Below are 19,044 nucleotides of genomic sequence, written 5' to 3' on the forward strand. Positions count from 1 at the left end.
GTCCTTGTTCTACTGTTGGCAGAGGTAGTAGTACTTTGGTCTGGAGGGAACCTTTTGTACCCCCCTGGGCAGCCACAAATTGCATTAAATGGTTAGATAAGACATATACCCCCCCCCCCCCCCGCCCCCCTACTAACTATTGGGCAAAGCCCCCAGTGGTTGTATGTCCCATCTAGCCCATTGTATGGTGATGACAATAAAACAAACTGTTTCCCAATTGAAATGAATGCCCATTACAGGGAGTATTGGTTGGCGCTTCAGTTTGGTTTCATCTCAGAGACATACCCATCAGCCTCACCAGTTGACATTTTGCAACGCACATTCCTGCCAAGATTATCTTCAACTGATTACAGTGGACAAAATTTGTATATGGGTATTTGGTCTGTCTTTGGGGGTGAGGGTCAGATCAGTGGATGAGACCAACCCCGGTCCTGTGTTCAATATATAGTCTTAAAACAGAATGATTCATGAACGTGGAAGTCAATTGGGTTATAATGACATCTGTAAAAACCCAACCTGTATTAAGACGTACTAAGCATGTACCCCGAGGCTAGAGTGGGGTTGTGGCTGTGCAGGGGCCTATATACATAGTACACACTACATAGGAGGTTCCACATGGTGGTCTGTGGAGACCTGATACCTGCATCTCATGCCGCAACACCAATACCCTGCCATGTAAGACACAGAAGTGGACCCTCGTGTTATATGTGGCTTGCGTTCATAGTGTTTCCTTTTTGGTCTTTTGGGGCCCAAACTAAATCTTTGCATGCACATTGAGGGCCTCTTTTTGTTTTCTCAACAGTGCGCACTCTACCTACAGTGCTTAGGGGGGGAGGGTAAACAGGCTACAGCATGACGTGACGAGCGGTGCGTCGCACCAATAGGAGAGGGGAGGATATTTGAAATGGGCCAATGGAAGCACTCGTCCTCCGAGCTGCTCCTCTCACCCTCCGCGCTGGGCGGTTCTCCACACAAAGGACCCACCCCAAGGCCGCGGGTTCGGTTGCACACAGGCTGCAGTTTCAGTTTGTTTTATTCACCATTTTGAGTAGCTGAAGGTAACATTTTTACAAAAATCGCGTGTGGAAGACAAATCGCTCCCCTAATTCTAGTTGTACGCACTAGCCCGGGCGCGGAGTCGTGCGCCTCCTCGCACCCATCGGAGTTGCAGAGTGGAAATATTTTTGTTTTGCATTTCCCTTGGCTTCTTCTCCCTTTCTTACATTCTTAACCTCCACAGTATTCCTGCAAAATGTCCAGACCAGTGAGGTACGTTCTGCCTAACATGTCGCCCGCCGTGGCTGCACGTTTTACGCACGCATTGCAGACTAATACCTCCGTGTCTCCACCGCCGTGTTCTCATAACCAATTGTTTTTTTCATGAAAGATGCATGCAAACGTGTGCGTTTCGGACCATGCACGCCGATCCTAACATGGACCCCAGCGAGGTGGAGGGATCGCCATATCTCGGAGTGTTCTGTTGAAATGTGGATAACGCCAAGAGCGCACCGCCGTGTCGTGCATTGTCTTATATCTTAGCCATAAAAGAATGGCGCTGGGATTCAAATGTGGTTCACTGGTTTTATTCTAAGGCTCGATCGTGCTAGGCCTGGTATTTTATCTATGCCAGAAGACTAGACTAAGAATCCGATCATGGCTCCCTTCCCCATTCATCCACTGGAAGGCTCTGGATCGCTAATAAAAAGCAGGAATGGAGGGCAGGTCGTCGGCCTGGTGGTTTGGATCTGGTTTAGCAACCGGACTGGAATGTATGCGTGTCCACATATAGTCAATAAATTACAGCGCCGATTTATGAATATGGTAATTGAGGTCTGCGATGGACTGATGGTTTCCAAATGGCGACACTGTAGTAAAAGCGAAGAGCTCGGCTACATTTTAATAAATGAACCCTGCTGGGTGATGTCAGAGGAGGGCGGAGAGCCTCACCGAGTCCCCCCCCCAGCACACAGAGGTTCACACAAACCACCATCCCCCTTCTTAATCATTAACCCAAACGTTGTATAATATGCGAATCGTTTGTACGTGTTGTGTTGGATCACGTCCACAAACAATTGCTTATTTTTTACTCGATCGTGACGCGGCAACAAAGTGTCGGTCAGACCCCCTCCCTCTGGTTCCTCCCCTCCGGTTCCTCCAGGTATTGCGCGCGTCCCAATTTCTCGGCGTTCCCATTCAAATCCGCATCAAACGTGCTACTGGTTTACGCACAACTCCCACTTTACAGATCTGTACATCTGCGTGCATCAGCCCAATATTTTCGTGGGTGTTTAGATGCACGATGTATCCACGGTTTATTCGAAGGACTGAACCGTCCAGCGAGCCGTTAAACGCCCTTTTTTTCTTTTTTTCTTATGCCCATGTGCATGCGGCCTTCAGTGTGTTTTCTGCACATGCCCCTGCTCTTGTAATCCTAGCGCTTGTAAACTAGTTTTAGGGCCCCCTCTACACCACCTTCTGAGGGTCTTGAGGTAATTGCTATCTCAGACAATGCTCTTGGAATGCAGCTGCTAATGCTGCACACACGCTTGAAGACGCAACGGGGTTTGGGTTCCCCACTTCCCCCTGCTTAACATGGTTGCCCTGCCAATTTCACATTCGACAGCTAGTCGTGGATTCAGTGCTGCACGCATACGCATGCTATCCCTCACTGGCTGTGGATAGGTGTTGGTTTCTACCGAGCACCAGGTCATGTGGTCGGCGGTTTGTCACCTGAAGCTCGGCTCAAACACTCTACCAAATGAGTGCTGGAAACTGGAGATGAGCAACCGAGTGAACATTAAAGCCTGAACGGGTTGGGGGCTCCTTCTGTACACCAGTATAGATACTGGTGTCTCTCTGAAAGAAACAAACCAGCATAGATACTGGTTTAATGCAAATAGATATGGTGGGTTGGACAACCAAGTTGCTGTAGTAGTAGTAGTAGTAATTCAGTCAATCATGTCCATGTCTAATGTGAACTTTCTCCACAGGAACAGGAAAGTGGTGAACTACTCGCAGTTCAACGAGTCTGATGCCGGTAAGTCATCTGAAAACTGGGGTGTGTATATATATAAGGGCCACTGGGCATTCACTACAGCATGGGAGGAACATGATGCCTGTAATGTGTCTCCCTACTAATAACTGGTTTGACCTTGTGGCAGAAGAGGACTATGGTGGGGACAAGCCCAAGAAGGTGCGCGCTCCCCCTCGCGAGCCCAAGCACAAGCGCTCAAAGAACTCGCAGGATGACAGGTGAGTGTCCCAATTATGGGGGGTGACACACCCTGATTTTAAAAGGAAAGTAGAAAACACTTCTTGATGGACAGGGGACCTTTCGATGGGAAGGAATTTATATATCATAAACGTATTTATGTTAAGGTCATATTATCAGGTATCCATATTTGGTCCATCTTTTTTAATTCTTTCGAAACTACAAATGTACATAATTAAAGGATGATGTATGAAGATGTAAACGCATATAAAAAAATAAACAATTCCTACCGTTATTAGATCTGGTAAATACTTCAGTTGCGCTTTTGTTCGCAGTTCACGACTTCAACCAGCATTGGGTGTGTCATAAAAAAAAAGACCTCTGAAATCTGTCCCTGTAGGGCAAGATTTAAAATAGATGCCTAATCTATGTGTGTTTCGCACGATTCCTTTGCAGCGAAGAGTCTGACGAGAAGCTCACCAAATCCAAAAACGACTCCGCAGGTAAGCTACCAGCCAATGGATGTACGCCCAGGTGTCGGTGCCCTGTTGTCGGGGCCATACACCCAGGTGTCTGTGCCGTACGTCCAGGTGCCCACCACCGGCTGGCTAGGGAGCCCGTGAATGACGCTGTGTTATGTGTTCCTGTCTCGCTCAAGACGACTTTGGCAGCGAGGAGGAGGACGAATTCGGAGAGGAGGGAGAAGACGGGGGTAGCGACTATGAGGCGAAGCGAGGGAAGAAGGGAAAGAAGGTCAAGCCCGAGAAACCCGCCAAGAAGACACCGAAGAGGAAACGGCCCGCAGGTAAAGTCAACCTCCAACCTTGTTACTGTGTGTTGGGACACACCCTGCCTGTACTTACCCAGAAAGAGTAGATTCCATACCGGATATTTTAGTAACAATTAGCGTGGTGCGATATGGACAAAATGTTCTATCACGATAGGGGTCATTTCATATCTCGATAACGACGTGTGCCTTTTTACTACTATAAACTGATTACAAATAAAAGACACTTGCTCTTTTCTCCTTTTATTTCAAAGTGACGTTGTGCAGAACTGACACAAATGAGAGTAAACATAAGGTATACAGAACAAAAACTGATTAAATATTAAAGTAAGAACACCGTTTCAAGTCACATAAATCTGCAGCAAAAAATCGGAATAAGTACAATATTATAGTATATGTATAAGTATATAAACATAACGTATCGGAAATCTCCAATGCTGCAGCCAGTAAACTAAATAATACAATATGAAAACACTTAGTTTCAGAAATCTCAACCAATAAACAAGTAAGTACTTGTAACTCTTCTCGTCCACAGGTCCGTTAAGGTGTCTTTGATCCCTCTGTTTCAGCTGGAATTCAAACACTAGCCGTTTTGAATATCTGCCTCTACTGACGTTACAAGTGGACGTGTCCACCTAGATGTATGTCGGATAGGGTTAGGCTGGTGGACTGATCTACCCAGCATACATCTAGGTGGATGGTATATATTATATGAAAATGTCGCTCCATCATTATATTCAGTGATTTAAGAATTGGTGAAGGGTCAATAGAAGGTATTGTTTGGGCCTTGTTTCTGCCTTCGGGCTTCCACACCATCAGCAGTACAGGCATCCTGGCAATTAATTAGCAGAAACTGAAGGCCAACCCCTACCACCTCCAACCATCGACATTTACATCTAGTCTTTGAGCAGATGCTTTTATCCAAAGCAACGTAGAAAATTGGAGCAGCTACCAAAGGTTAAAGCGTTACACAACTCAAACCAACCAAGCAAATCAAGCGTCAACAGCATACGGTGTAACCATAGGAAGCAACAGAAATACGATTTGTTTCTTAATTAAGTGTGTGTGTGTGTGTGTGTGTGTGTGTGTGTGTGTAGACGACAGCGACGAGGACCGCGAGGTGAGCCGCAAGGTGCGCACGGTGCGTCAGGCGGCGACCAAGGCGGTGTCCAAACAGAGGGAGATCCTGCTGGGGGACGCGGGCAGCGAGGACGAGGAGCAGGAGGACCAGGAGGAGGCCTACAACGACCGTATGTCCCACACACGCACCAACGCACACACACACAAACACTGCGCACACATGCACACTGTACACATTGAGCCACACAGGCTTTGATGCACGTCAAACATTGAAGCGGAGTGAGGAGTGTGTGCAAACTGCGCCCACAAATGCCATGGCTGTCTGTCCTTTATCTTATCGTTCAACTGCATCAAGGTGAACTTGGATATTGAGAACCGCTGGTCTAGACATGAGGTGCAGTGTGTAGGGTTTAGTGCCCTCCAGTGGGGAGGTTGCAGACTGCAACCCACAGGGTACCCCACCCCCCTTACCTCTCCCTTTGCAACAAGCTACGGGTCTAAATGTGCCAGTGGGTATTCCACAATGATGTCCTCGTCTAACGACGGCAGCGAATAGCCGTTTGTAGTTTGTATTGAGTAATTTAGTTCATAAAGCTATTAGTCCTAGCAAAAAATTTGGTTACAATATTTAAAACATGTCCATTCTCGGCTAGTGTCGCAACATGCCAGTGAACACGGCTGAGAATACACAATTATATTAAAGAGAATTTAAAGGTTTAATCGTCGACTGGTTGATTGTAGTTGGGCGATCATCTGCCAAAGCGTAGGGAGTAAGTCTTCCAGTACAATGGCAGAGCCTGACTCCACTACTACTCTGTACTCCATGAACACCTCCATGCGTTTCTCCTATCACTGCTTCATGGGGATAGTGATCTGAGTTAATATATTGCATCGCACATAACCACTCCTTCTCTTCCCCCCCCCCAGCCAACGAGTCAGGCAGCGACGAGGACTTCATGGTGGAGGACGACGACGACAGCGACTACGGCCGCTCCAAGAAGAGGAGCAAGAAGGTGATCCGACGGGGCCGGCCCGAGAAGAAGGAGAAGAAGTCCCCCAAGCCCCGGCTAAAGGCCACCGGTACGTTGTTGTTGTTGTTGTTGTGTGTCTGCCAAAACTTTCTCCTGGGCCGTCGCCACCTCCTGCTCCTCTTTGGATGTTTCTAAATATCTAGGGAGTCTACGATGTTGTTTTTCCACGCGGTGTCCGGTTCTGGGCTCTCCTGCACGCCTCAGATTGATCCAAGGGTCTGCAGAGGAGGTCCCTGCTGTAAGAAACCCTGGGAGGGAGTTGCACATCGTTCGCGCCCTAACCGCTGATGTGTGTGTCTCCCCCGTCTCCCCACAGTGACCCCCAGTCCCCTGAAGGGAAAGGGAAAGGGACGTCCCAGCGCCAAGGCCGTGGAGAAGAGCTCGCCCAAAGAGGAGGAGGATGAGGAGGAGGAAGAGGAGGAGCCTGAGAGCCCCCTGGAGGAAGAGGAGGAGGAGGAAGAGGAGGTGGTGAAGGCCAAGCCAGCGGAGAAGAAACCGGCCAGCTCCCCGGCCCCCAAGAAGACAAAGGAGGCTCCGGCGCCCGCCGCAGCAGCAGCCGCCGCCACCGGCGACGCAGAGGATGACGAAGAGGAAGACGAGGAGGAGGACGGGTCGGAAGAAGAGGCGCCCTCCGGAGAAGACTAGAGGAAGCCGACGACTTCGCCCTCCAGACCTCCCCCTCCTCCCTTTTCTCAAACCCCTCTCAGCCTGACCCCCCCCTTTCCTTCCCTTACGTTTTTGTTCCCTTTTGTGTTGAGGTTTTCCTTTCTTATTTCGTAACCGTTTTGTGTGTGGTGGCCTGGCTCAATGGTTTGGACTTCATGCTACTTTTTGCCCTCTCTCCCTCCTACTATTACTGGAAAGAAAAAAATCCGAAACAAAAAAATATTATCCTGAGTATGCAAAAAAAAAAAAACTGACCATGGTAGCTAAGGACAGTGCGCTCATGATACCATGCTGCGAACGAAACAGGCTTTTTATTACTCTCTTTTGTATTTTGTCAAAGCTCCCCGCTCTCCCCCTACCACAGGGCCTCCCCTCTGCCCCTGATGCCGTTCAGATGCTGTTACACTTTACACCTCCATCTTACTATCGCTAGCGAACCGTCCTGAGCCGTTACCTAAGTAATGCTTGATTCCACCGGCTTGGGTGTGGCTGTGTGTACGCTTTCTTCTTTTCAGTATTTGTTCTGCTTAGTTTCTGGCCTTGTTCTGGTTTAACCCGTGATCTGACACCACTTGGCTTAAGTAAGGCGAGTACGCAGTGCCCTAGACCCGTGTGTGTTTTGCTTTAACACTATATTTCTTCTCGCTTACAGATTCTTCTATTGTAGGTTCATGATATAATATTTTTTTTAGCAGGACCCATGAAATTGTTTTAAATAAATGAATTACCGTGGTGGTGAGACCGGTGACTATTGGGGTCCTTGGTCCCCCCACATCCCATGTGATCTAAGGCTCCCTGGCCCCTCTGCTTGTTGGGTAGAGCGCCATCTCTTGTGTTAGCCACTAGCTGCTGCTGCTGCTGCATGTGAATCAGCAGCATTTGTAGATTTGTAACGGTTAAAAGTTGTGTGTTAGACGGCGGAGGGGGGAGGGGGAGGTGCGCTGCAGCGGTATCCACCACGGATACCCGGCCTATATGAATGTGTGCGTTTTTGATATGTGTGATTTTTCGGGTACGCGTTTTACAAAGTGTTTGTGGATAGTTTTTTTTTTTTTTTAACGTCGCTTTCGTCCGCTGCTTAGCCAACTTAGTTAATGTTGTGTGTTGTTTTTAAAAGCCCAACATACATTATCTTGCATGGCCAATGCAACTTCTCACCGTTCATACCTTTGCGCCAGGCATCCCTGTTCTGTTCTTATTATCAAACATTAACGAGCTGTTTTTATTTTATTTTGGTTTATTTTTGACAGTCCAAAAGAAAATGAATGTTTTATTTTTTCCGCATACTTTTTATTTTTGGTTTATTGTTCTAATTCTCTACAGATTTTTTTTTTGTAATGTTTGTTTTTTAAGAAAAAAAATAAAATGTATCTTGATTTTAAAGAGAAAACTCGAACCCTATCCAATGTGTCTGACTGGAGCTCTCCGGACCGCCCGTCCCTCGCTCTCCTTTCTCTTATTTCCCTGTTTTATATTTTTTTCATCCAACTCTAAAGGCAGGAGCTGGCAATGTGCCATCACACCAGGTCCTTGACAACCAAACTGTTCATCTAGCCATGTTTGCAGGTACCGCTGTCAAACGGCCATCGACCCCAAAAATCCCCATTCGGTTTTACATGGACATCATGATTGCGTGTGTGTATATATTTATATTTTGACAACCCAGACATTGTTAATTCTAATGTGGTTCTGAGGTGCAGGAAAGAACTCTTAACTAAAAGGGCAGCTCCGTCTCTACCCCAGAGATAACTCTTTAAGGGTTTCTCTATCTTAGTTTTTGCCTTAAAATCTTGGTTGTCTTTTATTCAAGTGCAGGGCACAGTAGTTTGCGGTGCTGACAGCGAGCAGCGCTTTAAGAGAGGCTCCAGAATGTAATCAGACATGTTGGAGTATGAGTAGATCAACCAAAGCCATAGATGATCTGGAAAATGGTGGATTTGAGGCCATGTATAGCTTATCGGATAGTCAGTCTTTTTTATACTGACTAGTATTTGAGCAGTTAAAAATAAATATCCAAAAGCAAAGCTTCCCATCAATTAAAAGTTTCCCAATGTTTCCAACGCATTTGAAGTACTCGTGTTTTGGTTCCAAAGCACATTTACATGTCCCTGCTCCAGTGGGTTAGTGTACTCTCTCTATTTTACTACCACACACGCCAACTGGCTGATTGTTGTACCTGGTGTGTCCTCTGGAGGACCCCTGGAACGTACTGGGGTGGGGGACGCCATCAGCTAGGTGTTTTTATATCAACTGAGGGCTACAAACACTGGGTGAAATTGTACGGGGAAAGTAATGCATGAATTGCCCACATTATAAACTTATCATTGCTTAAATATCAAAATGATTTTGCATAGATTATTATATGAATCGACGTCAAAGCTTGTTGCTGTTCCAAGTTATTCCAAATTTCTCTTCAAAGGCATAGTATAAGAAATAAAAATGAATTAACATGAACTGAAAGCAACTTATTTCACAGGAATTTGTGGCTAACAAAATTTTGAAATGTTTGCATTCATTGATTTGTTACAAATCTTTAAATAAGTTCAATAACGTGCATAATTCTAGGGAAATGCAATTACCTATTATAATAAATTGGAGTTGCTCTTCAAAACCCCCTATCATGTTCATTGTTGGCCAGATTAGTAAGGATGCCACTTTCTTAAGGCTTAATAGGCGTGTGGGTAGGATGTGTATGTGTTGCGGCGGGTGTGATAAACCCATGTCTTAGAACGACGTAGGCGTCTGTAGGAGTCCAGTGTCACGTGACTATTTCCTTTGCTTTCTGTTAGTGAGTAGTGGTTGATCTTAAGGGTACTGTTGGAGTTGAGGGTGCTCTTTCGGTTGATGATATCCCCCTAAGATCAATGCAGCCCGATCCATGTTGTCATCACACTCGAGGCGCACAGCCTACCAAGCTATGGGAAACACTACTTTGTTTCCTCCATTGTAAATTATTTTTTATTTGATTGACTAGTGTTTTTTTTCTATGTACCTTGAATTGTACTGGCAATGTAAATGTGAGCAATGGTGTGAACACAGCTGGACCGCAGGAGAGGCTTGCGTCAGTTTTGTGGAAAAGAACGCTGAACTATTCAATTTGTTTTGCATGTCGTGGGGTGGGGAGGGGGGGGGGGGGGGGGGGGGTCAATTAGAAGTGATGATGATGATGATAATGGCAATATTGTGGTCTTTGGAGAGGGAAAAAAAAGGTATTACTGACAACAATGTTGATAATGTTTTGGTTTCTCAGCTTCTAATAAAGGCAACCTACTTTTGATACAGATTTAACTACCTGTTCTGTGGCATTCAGCTCTCTGTTCTGCATTAGATGACAACTGATCCAAACCCTAATTAGTGCATAGCACCAATCCAAATCACAGTGTTAGTCAAATAAGAAAATGTGTTATATATGTGTTGTATATTCTACATTATTGACCTCATACATTATTGACAGTGTTACTTACATGTCCATTGCGCTCGTAGTTCAGTGCAGCCCCTGACCACTATGTACCCTACTGTTATAGGGAAGAGCAGATAAGTCCAGATGTAGTGGGATGTGCAAAGATAGATGCCCACATCAAGTTTTCTGGATCCCTCCACAAAGTCCCATCTATGAATCTGCATGTAACCATGCTGAGTGTTGTAGAGGGATCCAGAATACTTGATGTAAAGGAGTTGCGGACTACTTGAAGCCTCAAAGCATCTTAGAGTAATAATCTGTTACACTTCTCAATGACCTATTGCTATCTAATAACCGCAAACATATAGTCAGCCCATCTGTTGAAACTGGAAGGGCTTTGTAACCCTGATTATATGTTGTTTATTTTAAACATATTTCCTTATCCAGAGGATAATTATTTATAATATTTTCAAAGACTAAGCATCAATTCTCAGGTTGTCTATTATGCGATGGTGGTTGTATTGTTTCTTGCCCTTGAGTATAGAATATACATCTTAAGTGAAAGCACATATTCTTACCCACCTGGGCAAGGCATAACAGTTTACAGAGTCAACATGACGAAGAGATCGACCATTGTCTCACAGCTTAGTGGATAGATTGCTCAGCAAGATTCTCACTCTTGCAGACTGTGGCATGGTTTTCCTCTTTCTCTTCCTTCCTTATGTTTACAGGGAAACCAAACAGTTATTTTTTGCCTTACACCTGTAACGATCCCATTGATACCCACAGCATTAGCAAAAATAGTCACAACCAGTAGTTAGAACAGTAGAACTAACCCCAACCCACAATCAGGGTAAACCGTTACTATGGATATGAAAAGCATCATGCTTTTTGCTGAGTCAAAGTTGGGGCTGTTTGCATCAGACAACACAATGAAAATCATACCTCACACACAGGTATGTGTGCAAGGCCGATGGCATGCATCAAAATATTGCCTTCTCAGCTGATCTGTGGCCATTGTGATCCCATGCTGAGACGAAGAGAAGGCTAACAATGAATGGTCCCTGTTATATACACTCAACAGTCCTTCATTGTCTATCAAATAGAGTGTCACCTCAGAGCGATTTAGGGCTTTCAATCGTTTTAACTATTTATTCAAGATGATAACAGTTTCAGACTTTCTGAAAGATTAAGAGGTTTGCAATCTCTACGTAAGTATGGTGCATTTATGTTCATTGTATCTATCTATCTATATCATTTCATGGTTTACTACAACATAAATGCATGATTTACTCTAGTAATGCGTTGCTAGATGACAGCTTCATGCAGTCTCAGTGGCTTGGCGGTCTCCTGCTGTGTACAGTTGCTAAGAAACCATTCTAGAACTGCTTCCCTGTGTCCTTATGTGCTGCAGTATGCTGCAAGCAGCTCATCCATATGCTCAACTCGGTAGTCAAGGAGTGCCCCGCACCAGTTGGTAACACATCTACTGATCAATGTCTAAATGTTCATATATAATTTGATAGATTAATTAATTAAATAACATGAATGAACCAATATACCTATGCCAGAATGCTGAAATCATTCATGCTGTGTTAAAAACATAATTGGCATGCTACTAGGAATTAGGAATGCTATAGCTATTTAAAATACAATTGGAATTGATCTATTGATCTTCAATTGTTCATTTCCAATATTTCCAAGGATGGACATTAGGCTTCTATTTTCCAATATCAGACCATTGAGTTTTATTTTTCTTATTAAATTTCAAACATTTGTACAGGGCATTTAATAAAGATTTATTAATATAAAACTCTTATAAAAGGTTTTTATGAAGAAAATAATATGAATATTAACATCAATCTATCAAGGGTGAGCGTGTGGATTTTGACTGCTCTTTGACCACAAGAGGTCCCCTTTTCACCACAAGTAACACTGAATTACCACAGCATTTCTGATTCAGTCCTAGGACTGAGCCGACTCCCTGGCATTTTCCCTTCCCCTCGGGGCTTTCGTGAGCAGATTATTTACAATTTTCACCGGACTTTCAATGCAGTCCATTAAGTCTTGGCCTTACGGTGGATAGACATGCATCTTTGCAAGAGATTTACTTTGAAGAAACCACAGATATTTACAAAACAACATGCGAATTGAAAAGAATCTATGCTACATATATGCACTATATTTATGTACAATCGCAGTCATATATTTACCCTTAAAAATGTTTGGCTGAGCAATGTTCAACAAAAGATGGTGGAAATCAGTACAATTATAAACATAATAAAATCAGTAATTATAGATGACAATGACATATACAAAAAAGTGTGTGTGTGTGTGTGTGTGTGTGTGTGTGTGTGTGTGTGTGTGTGTGTGTGTGTGTGTGTGTGTGTGTGTGTGTGTGTGTGTGTGTGTGTGTGTGTGTGTGTGTGTGTGCGTGTGTGTTTGCCATGATGCCATTCAATCTTGCTATCCTGAACACAATGTGACCAATTAAATGGCAAAATTTGAAGGACTCAGAGGAGGATAATATAGTGTTACGTTCAAGAGGATAATATAGTGTTGCGTGCACGTCTATAGGAAAGGAGGCTGCACCAACCATGGCATACACATAATCGAATGTGTAATCACAATATGGATGCAAACCCGCTAATGTATTCATTTGTTGAGGGCTGGTATCCAGTGGTGCCTTGAAGCAGAGAGGAGGACATGAAGGCTGAAACCCAAAACTTTAGTATAGCCTATGTCATAAGTCTATACGCCAGTATTACACCAACATCTTTGGTGCATACACCAAAACAGTGTCCACATAGGGAATAATTAACGCACAATATATAAATCAAATTGCATTTGATTTGACAAGTCTTTAATAATGCTAACCATGAATTTTCTTGGGGTTATTACAGGAGAATTAGCAGGATGTAGGGTGTAGTGTAATTTGACATTGCACAATGTGGTCGCCATTGTTCTGCTGTCTCATTGCCATCTTATTCTGGCCAACTAAAGCCTTGGTGTACCAGATATTTGCCTACATCATCATATAGAAACAAAATGATAGCTTTTACAATTGTGCAGTGGCCATTTTGTTTTTATCCTTATTTAAAAAGGTTGCTGACTCAATTGAGGTGTGCTCTACAAGGAATCTTGGGAATTTATTAGGCAGTCTGGAAGTTGGTTAAGGTTCAAGAGCAGATCTGCTTGGGTTGATATATTAAGTGCATGTAAAGTAAGTAAGTATTTACTTAGTAGTTCTGTGGATGCATTTATACAGATTTAAATGAATGTTTCAGCTCATTATAATAAATGGCGGACTTTAGGGCAGTGATGTTGTACTTTGGGAAACAATCAGTCAATGTGATCCAACACATTAAATGATGCCTACTTAACTAAACCACTTGCATGTCGCTACTTCAGAGTCAAAGTCAAGCTTTATTGTCAATTCCAAAATATGTGCCAGACATATGAAGGCAACGAAATTGCGTTTGTCCCTCAGGGTGCAATAAAGAGAGATGATGTAATAAAAATAAAATAAGTAATATTGACCATAAATCAATTCTAAGTAGTGCAAAAATAATTTTGAATAGTGCAAAGTTAAGCAAAACAACACGGTATATATAAAATAAAGTTACAAAATAAAGTAAATGGATTGAAATGTGCAATATGAGGAACATTATGGGAGTTTGTACATTATCGGAGTCCAGAGTTCGTGGGGGCAGAGGGGAGGGAAGGGAGAGAGTTGAGCTCGGAGGCTGCGGACTGGTACCGTCTCCCAGATGGCAGGAGTCTGAAGAGGCTGTATGAGGGGGGGCTGGGGTCACCCCCAATACTGGTTGCTTTGCGGGTGAGGAAGATTCCATTGATGCCCAGGAGGGAGGGGAGTGGGACACGATGATCTGTCCAGCAGCCTTCACTGTGCGCTGCAGGGTCTTGCGGTTGGAAGCAGTGCAGCTCCCATACCACACAGTGGTGCTGATGATGGTGTTGGATGTTGAACTAAAGTCTATGAACAGTAATTAGTTTATTTTGATCCAAAGCTTTAGGCTAAAGGTGGACATTTGTCATATTTTCTGGATTACACCATTAATGTCTTTCGATTAGCCTACATGTAGACTAATGAACCTTTCACATACTGTAGGCTACTGCATGCTTCCCTTAGACATAATACGGCAAACGAGTGGAATTGTACACTACATTGGAGTAGTTCAAACCCATTCCCATTGACATTCACTGCGTTCCGTACTATTGACATTTCAAAATAACATAATCTATAATCGCCTATTAAACATAAAAAGCTCGCGTTAAATCATAGCGAGGACAACTATGCAACATTGTATCCAGCGCTGTGATTGGTAACATTTGTAACAACACGAGGAAAAACCGAATTTATTGAGCGGTGACCAATGAAAACGCTGTATTTAGGGCGAGCCTCCGTTTCCTCGTCCAATCATAGAGTCCGAATGTGATCCGTGCCTCCGAGTGTACAGCGATTCGGTCATGTGACGGAGAATGCCAACATGGACCCGTGTCAAGGACGGACTCGATTTACACTGCTATAGACGACGAGGAACAACTTATTACATACTTTGTGCAGGTTTACTGGATTGTATTGCGAAATTATAAACGGTAGGTCAGGGGATCGAGGTTTAGACAGCGTGTTTGGGTCGTCTTGAGATATTTATAAATGGATTCGGATCCAACCTGAACTTGAGACTCGTACATTCCTGTTTTGGTAGTTCCAAATTTATGTAGATCGCCATGGGATCCATTCACGAAACGTGTTACTGTCCACGCAAAATGTGATTCTCGCAGGACACTTGTGGCTAGCGTGCTTCCCATATGGTGATTGATCGCATCCCGTCGGGGGCAATGTTTACAAAGCGTCTTGTTGTTTTGGTGCCCAGCGTCGGGCCTCCGAGATGTGTGCGTAAATGCGTGGTCGGATGTGGGTTCTAGCCCGGGATTATTTTTTGTAATAATATACTTTAGGAATATAGATCACCATTTACTTTAGACTTAATTATTATATAAACACTTAAGTCCCTTGTACGGCCTAACAAATCTGTTTTTGTTCATTTTTGCCGGTGATAATGGTTTACTATGGTTCGTTGCAGGATTTTCTCCTCTGACGTTTCCCTGACATCCTCTCTGCTGTATCTGGCCTGGATCAATGGTATCTATCAGCAGCAGAACGCTGACTTTGGACAATGAACTGTTTAGGGACAGTGGCAGCCCGTACTCCCCCAGCCTAGGGCAGGGCATGGGCAGTGATGGGGGCAGCTTGGTCTCATGTTACAGCCCCGAGACCGGGGAGCTAGGAGCCTTGCTCAGCTCCAGTCCTGGAGAACAGGAGGAGGAGGACGATGAGGAAGAGCAGTACATGGACGAGGACGACGGGTCCAGTCTGCATATTTTTCTTGGTGCGGGCGGTGAGGAGGAGGAGCTCCAGGCGGCGGGCGAGGAGGCTGGCCTGGCGCAGTTCCCGCTCCGCCTGCCGTCCCCCTTCTCCCCGACCCTGGAGGACATCGAGGAGTTCCTCCGGGAAAAGATGGAGCTTGTCCGGGACGGCCGGCTGGGCTCTGTCAAGGAGCCCCCTCCGGCCTCCGTCTGCAGCAGTAGCAGCAGCAGCGATGACCCTCCGTCCGTCAGCGAGCACGTTTTGGCCCTGTCCCCCTCCCCACTGGCATCGGCGGCGCGCGGGGACCCGGCCGGCAGCTCCTGCCTGGGCTCGGACAGCCCTCAGAGCCCCCCGCCAGACCCCCGCCCGGCCCTCCCCCCTACTGCAGCCCAAAGAAGGACCTCATCCCCGATCAGATACGTCTCCGTGGCCAGCTCTCCCTCCACCTCCACCCCCCCCCCCCTCCTCCTCCTCCTCCTCCTCCACCCCCCCCTCCTCCTCCTCCTCCACCTCCCCTTCGGCACCCCCAGTGATGCTGGGCGCTCCCCTGGTGCTCCAGCTGCAGTCCCTGCCTCTGGCCCCGCCCCACGCCAACGGGAGTTCCCCCCCAGCCGGGGCGGCCCCAGCCACGGCGGTGCGCCTGGCCCACCTGGTGCTGGGGCTCCACGGCCCCTCGGGGCCCAACTTCACCCTGCTGTCCCCGCAGGGCGGCTCCGCCCACCACACCACACTGCTGTCCCTCAGCGGCACGGCGGACCAGAAGTACGTCAGGATCGCCCCTCTGCCCATCACCATGAGAACTCTGGAAATAACCAGCATCGCGGGGGCTGGGGGCGCCAGCCTGCTGAAGGCAGTGGCCCCCAGGGTGAACCGAGTGACCAGCATGTCAGAGACCCTGAGGGTCCACAAGTGCTCGCACCCGGGCTGTGAGAAGATGTACACCAAGAGCAGCCACCTGAAGGCCCACTTCCGCCGCCACACGGGCGAGAAGCCATACACCTGCAGCTGGCCCGACTGCGGCTGGAGGTTTGTGCGTGTGTGCGTGTGTGTGTGTGTGTGTGTGTGTGTGTGTGTGTGTGTGTGTGTGTGTGTGCGTGTGCGTGTGTGAGTATGTGTGTGATGTATTGTTTCATAAAAACCTATGAGTGTCTAACATAAAGATATAGTTTGTCGATATGCAAAAATGTGTGTTCGTTATGCAAGAACAAAATAATATTTTGTATACGTTATTTGTACACTATTATACATGTTCCTTCAAAAAATATATTTTATATATTTATAAGAGAAAATTATTCAAACTTTTCTTCATTCATTGTTGTGATTGTTCATCTCATGCCAGCTCCTTCTCCATTGGAGAAGAGTATTTACAGTGGGTCACTTTTAGCACATGCCTTTATCCAGAGTGACTCAACAGTATCTCTCCCCCCGTACCTTCCTCTGCCTCTACCTAGGTTCTCCCGCTCCGACGAACTGTCCCGCCACCGGCGCTCGCACTCGGGCATCAAGCCCTACGAGTGTTCGCTCTGCGAGAAGAAGTTTGCCCGCAGCGACCACTTATCCAAACACACCAAGGTCCACCGCAGCTCCCGGCCCGGCCGCATCATCAGTGCCACCGTGTGACGCCTTCACCCCCCGCCCCCCCCACCCCCCCATCCCCCCATCCATCACTACGCCGGGACCCCGAGGCGTCCACACTATCCCCAATCAGCTCTTTGACTCTGGGCATAAAGGGAGCAGAGCTGAACGGTGCTGACCCTTGATCTCTCCGTCCCGCCTCCACTCAGCTCCCCTGTGATGCTCCTCCTGACCTGTCATTGGTCGCTTCCAGTGCGTTTTCTTCTTCCAAGCAGACTATTCCATGGCGCTATAACAGTAAGCTAGAGAAGGAGGAACCGTTGTGCAATGTGAGAATTGATTTGATGGCCTTCGCCCAGTCACGATGTTGCTAGCCTTTCGATATGACGTCCATCAGACGTTTTGTCATGAAGTGAAGACCTAAGCCATTGCGTGCACTAGATATTTTTCCCATGTTACCCAAATGTTATTTTTGGAAGTCCACTTGTTTTGGAGCTGGCATCACTGAACATGATGATATTAATTTAACATTAGCAAGGGTTGTATATCAGTATATCATCAACTTACAAAATTAAGCTGATATATATATATATACTGTATAGATATATCATTTTTTCCTACTCTCTAAATTTAGAGAAAATGTTTCCAGTTTTTGCATATCTTAATGTGCTCAAAATCCTTCCTACAATTTGTGCATACAATACAAACCATGACCTTTTTATGCACACGTTCAATCATGATCCACCGAGTACAAGCCTATTGCCTTCATCAATGCAGATATCCATTGATGCCTTTTGACCCTGGGGGTGCGGGAGAAGATCACCTGATCTTAATTCAGAACAACTACGACTGCTCTTATTTAACTGTGATGAATAGGAGGGGGCTGCCAAGCCAGAATCCTTGTTCTGGTCCTCTGTGAGCATGTAAAATACACTCTCGCTGGGTGACCTAAAATCCTTGGCAGCGCTTTGTGCGCTTTCTTTCTGAAGTCACAGAGCTCCCCCACGGCTAATGTCACTCACCCTCTCCATGGCACACATATGTTATAAGACTTGACTCTGTAACGCATATTTACTGCATTGAAAGTACTGTAAACATTTTGTTTCATAGTTTTAGTGCAACAGCAAGAAAAGCTAATGTTTTACCAGACCTGGAAGGGCAGCTAATCAGTCAAAACATCAGTCGTCGCCTGTTCCAAGTATAATGTCTACCCATATAAGTGACTCATATTAACCCATGTACAGAGATAGTATAGTATCCCTCAAATAGATGTATCAAATAGGATTTTTTCAACCAGTGCATTAAGCTATTTAGCATTGCTTTCTGGCCACCTCTTTGGTCTGTGAGTCTGATTGTAGTGTGATCAATCCCTGACATGTCGTCAAGGGACGGTCCCACTGGCGGTGGATTTTTGGGCTTTTGGACTCATGCCCTCTACCCTTCTGTACATTACAACCATAAGAGATGAATCTGCTGTTCTCAAGTGCATTTTTTTTCCTTTCATTTTTATTCACTGAAAAGCGAAGTGCGGCAAGGCACTCAACCGATTAACTTCCACCAATTTACCAGAGTGAAGAATCTGAACGCAAAATGCCAAAATGTTATGATTATTTTTCTATTAAAGCAAGGAAACCGCATTTCCATGTTGTTATCACAGACATAACCCATGAAAAAACATCCAGGAGTAACAGTTCTTCTTTTTCCATTTATCTGTGTTATGAGCAGCAGATGCAATCTTAACCATCCTTGCAATATAATTATATTGTTGTCTAAACCCACATTCAAAACAAGTATAAAATACATTGTTGTTGCTGCTGTTAAGAACATGACAGGACACATTTTGTTACGCAAAGCTACTGTACATAATGTGGGCTTAAAGTGCTTTCGAACAGCAAAAGTAAA

At 45.5% G+C, this 19,044-nt stretch overlaps 2 protein-coding genes across 3 annotated transcripts; both read left to right on the plus strand.

Moving 5' to 3' along the window:
* Positions 1 to 957: 957 nt before the first annotated feature.
* nucks1a (nuclear casein kinase and cyclin-dependent kinase substrate 1a) lies at positions 958 to 9,884 on the plus strand. 2 transcript variants are annotated; one of them, XM_056611739.1, is made up of 8 exons: positions 958 to 1,269; positions 2,991 to 3,037; positions 3,162 to 3,252; positions 3,668 to 3,714; positions 3,870 to 4,016; positions 5,096 to 5,248; positions 6,006 to 6,158; positions 6,426 to 9,884. In XM_056611739.1, exons 1-8 carry the CDS (start codon positions 1,253 to 1,255, stop codon positions 6,752 to 6,754), a joined length of 984 nt encoding a protein of 327 aa, XP_056467714.1. In that variant the 5' UTR covers positions 958 to 1,252; the 3' UTR covers positions 6,755 to 9,884. The 2 variants fall into 2 exon arrangements, with proteins under 2 accessions (XP_056467714.1, XP_056467794.1); XM_056611819.1 differs by having other exon boundaries at positions 3,165 to 3,252.
* Positions 9,885 to 14,683: 4,799 nt separating this feature from the next.
* Positions 14,684 to 17,217, plus strand: si:ch211-117k10.3 (Krueppel-like factor 15). The gene is made up of 4 exons (XM_056602168.1): positions 14,684 to 14,795; positions 15,284 to 15,996; positions 16,127 to 16,593; positions 17,019 to 17,217. Exons 2-4 carry the CDS (start codon positions 15,340 to 15,342, stop codon positions 17,185 to 17,187), a joined length of 1,293 nt encoding a protein of 430 aa, XP_056458143.1. The 5' UTR covers positions 14,684 to 14,795; positions 15,284 to 15,339; the 3' UTR covers positions 17,188 to 17,217.
* The last annotated feature ends 1,827 nt before the right edge of the window (positions 17,218 to 19,044 follow it).

The sequence above is a fragment of the Gadus chalcogrammus genome, chromosome 1, assembly GCF_026213295.1.
Source record: "Gadus chalcogrammus isolate NIFS_2021 chromosome 1, NIFS_Gcha_1.0, whole genome shotgun sequence".
In the NCBI taxonomy this organism is placed as follows: Eukaryota; Metazoa; Chordata; class Actinopteri; order Gadiformes; family Gadidae; genus Gadus; species Gadus chalcogrammus.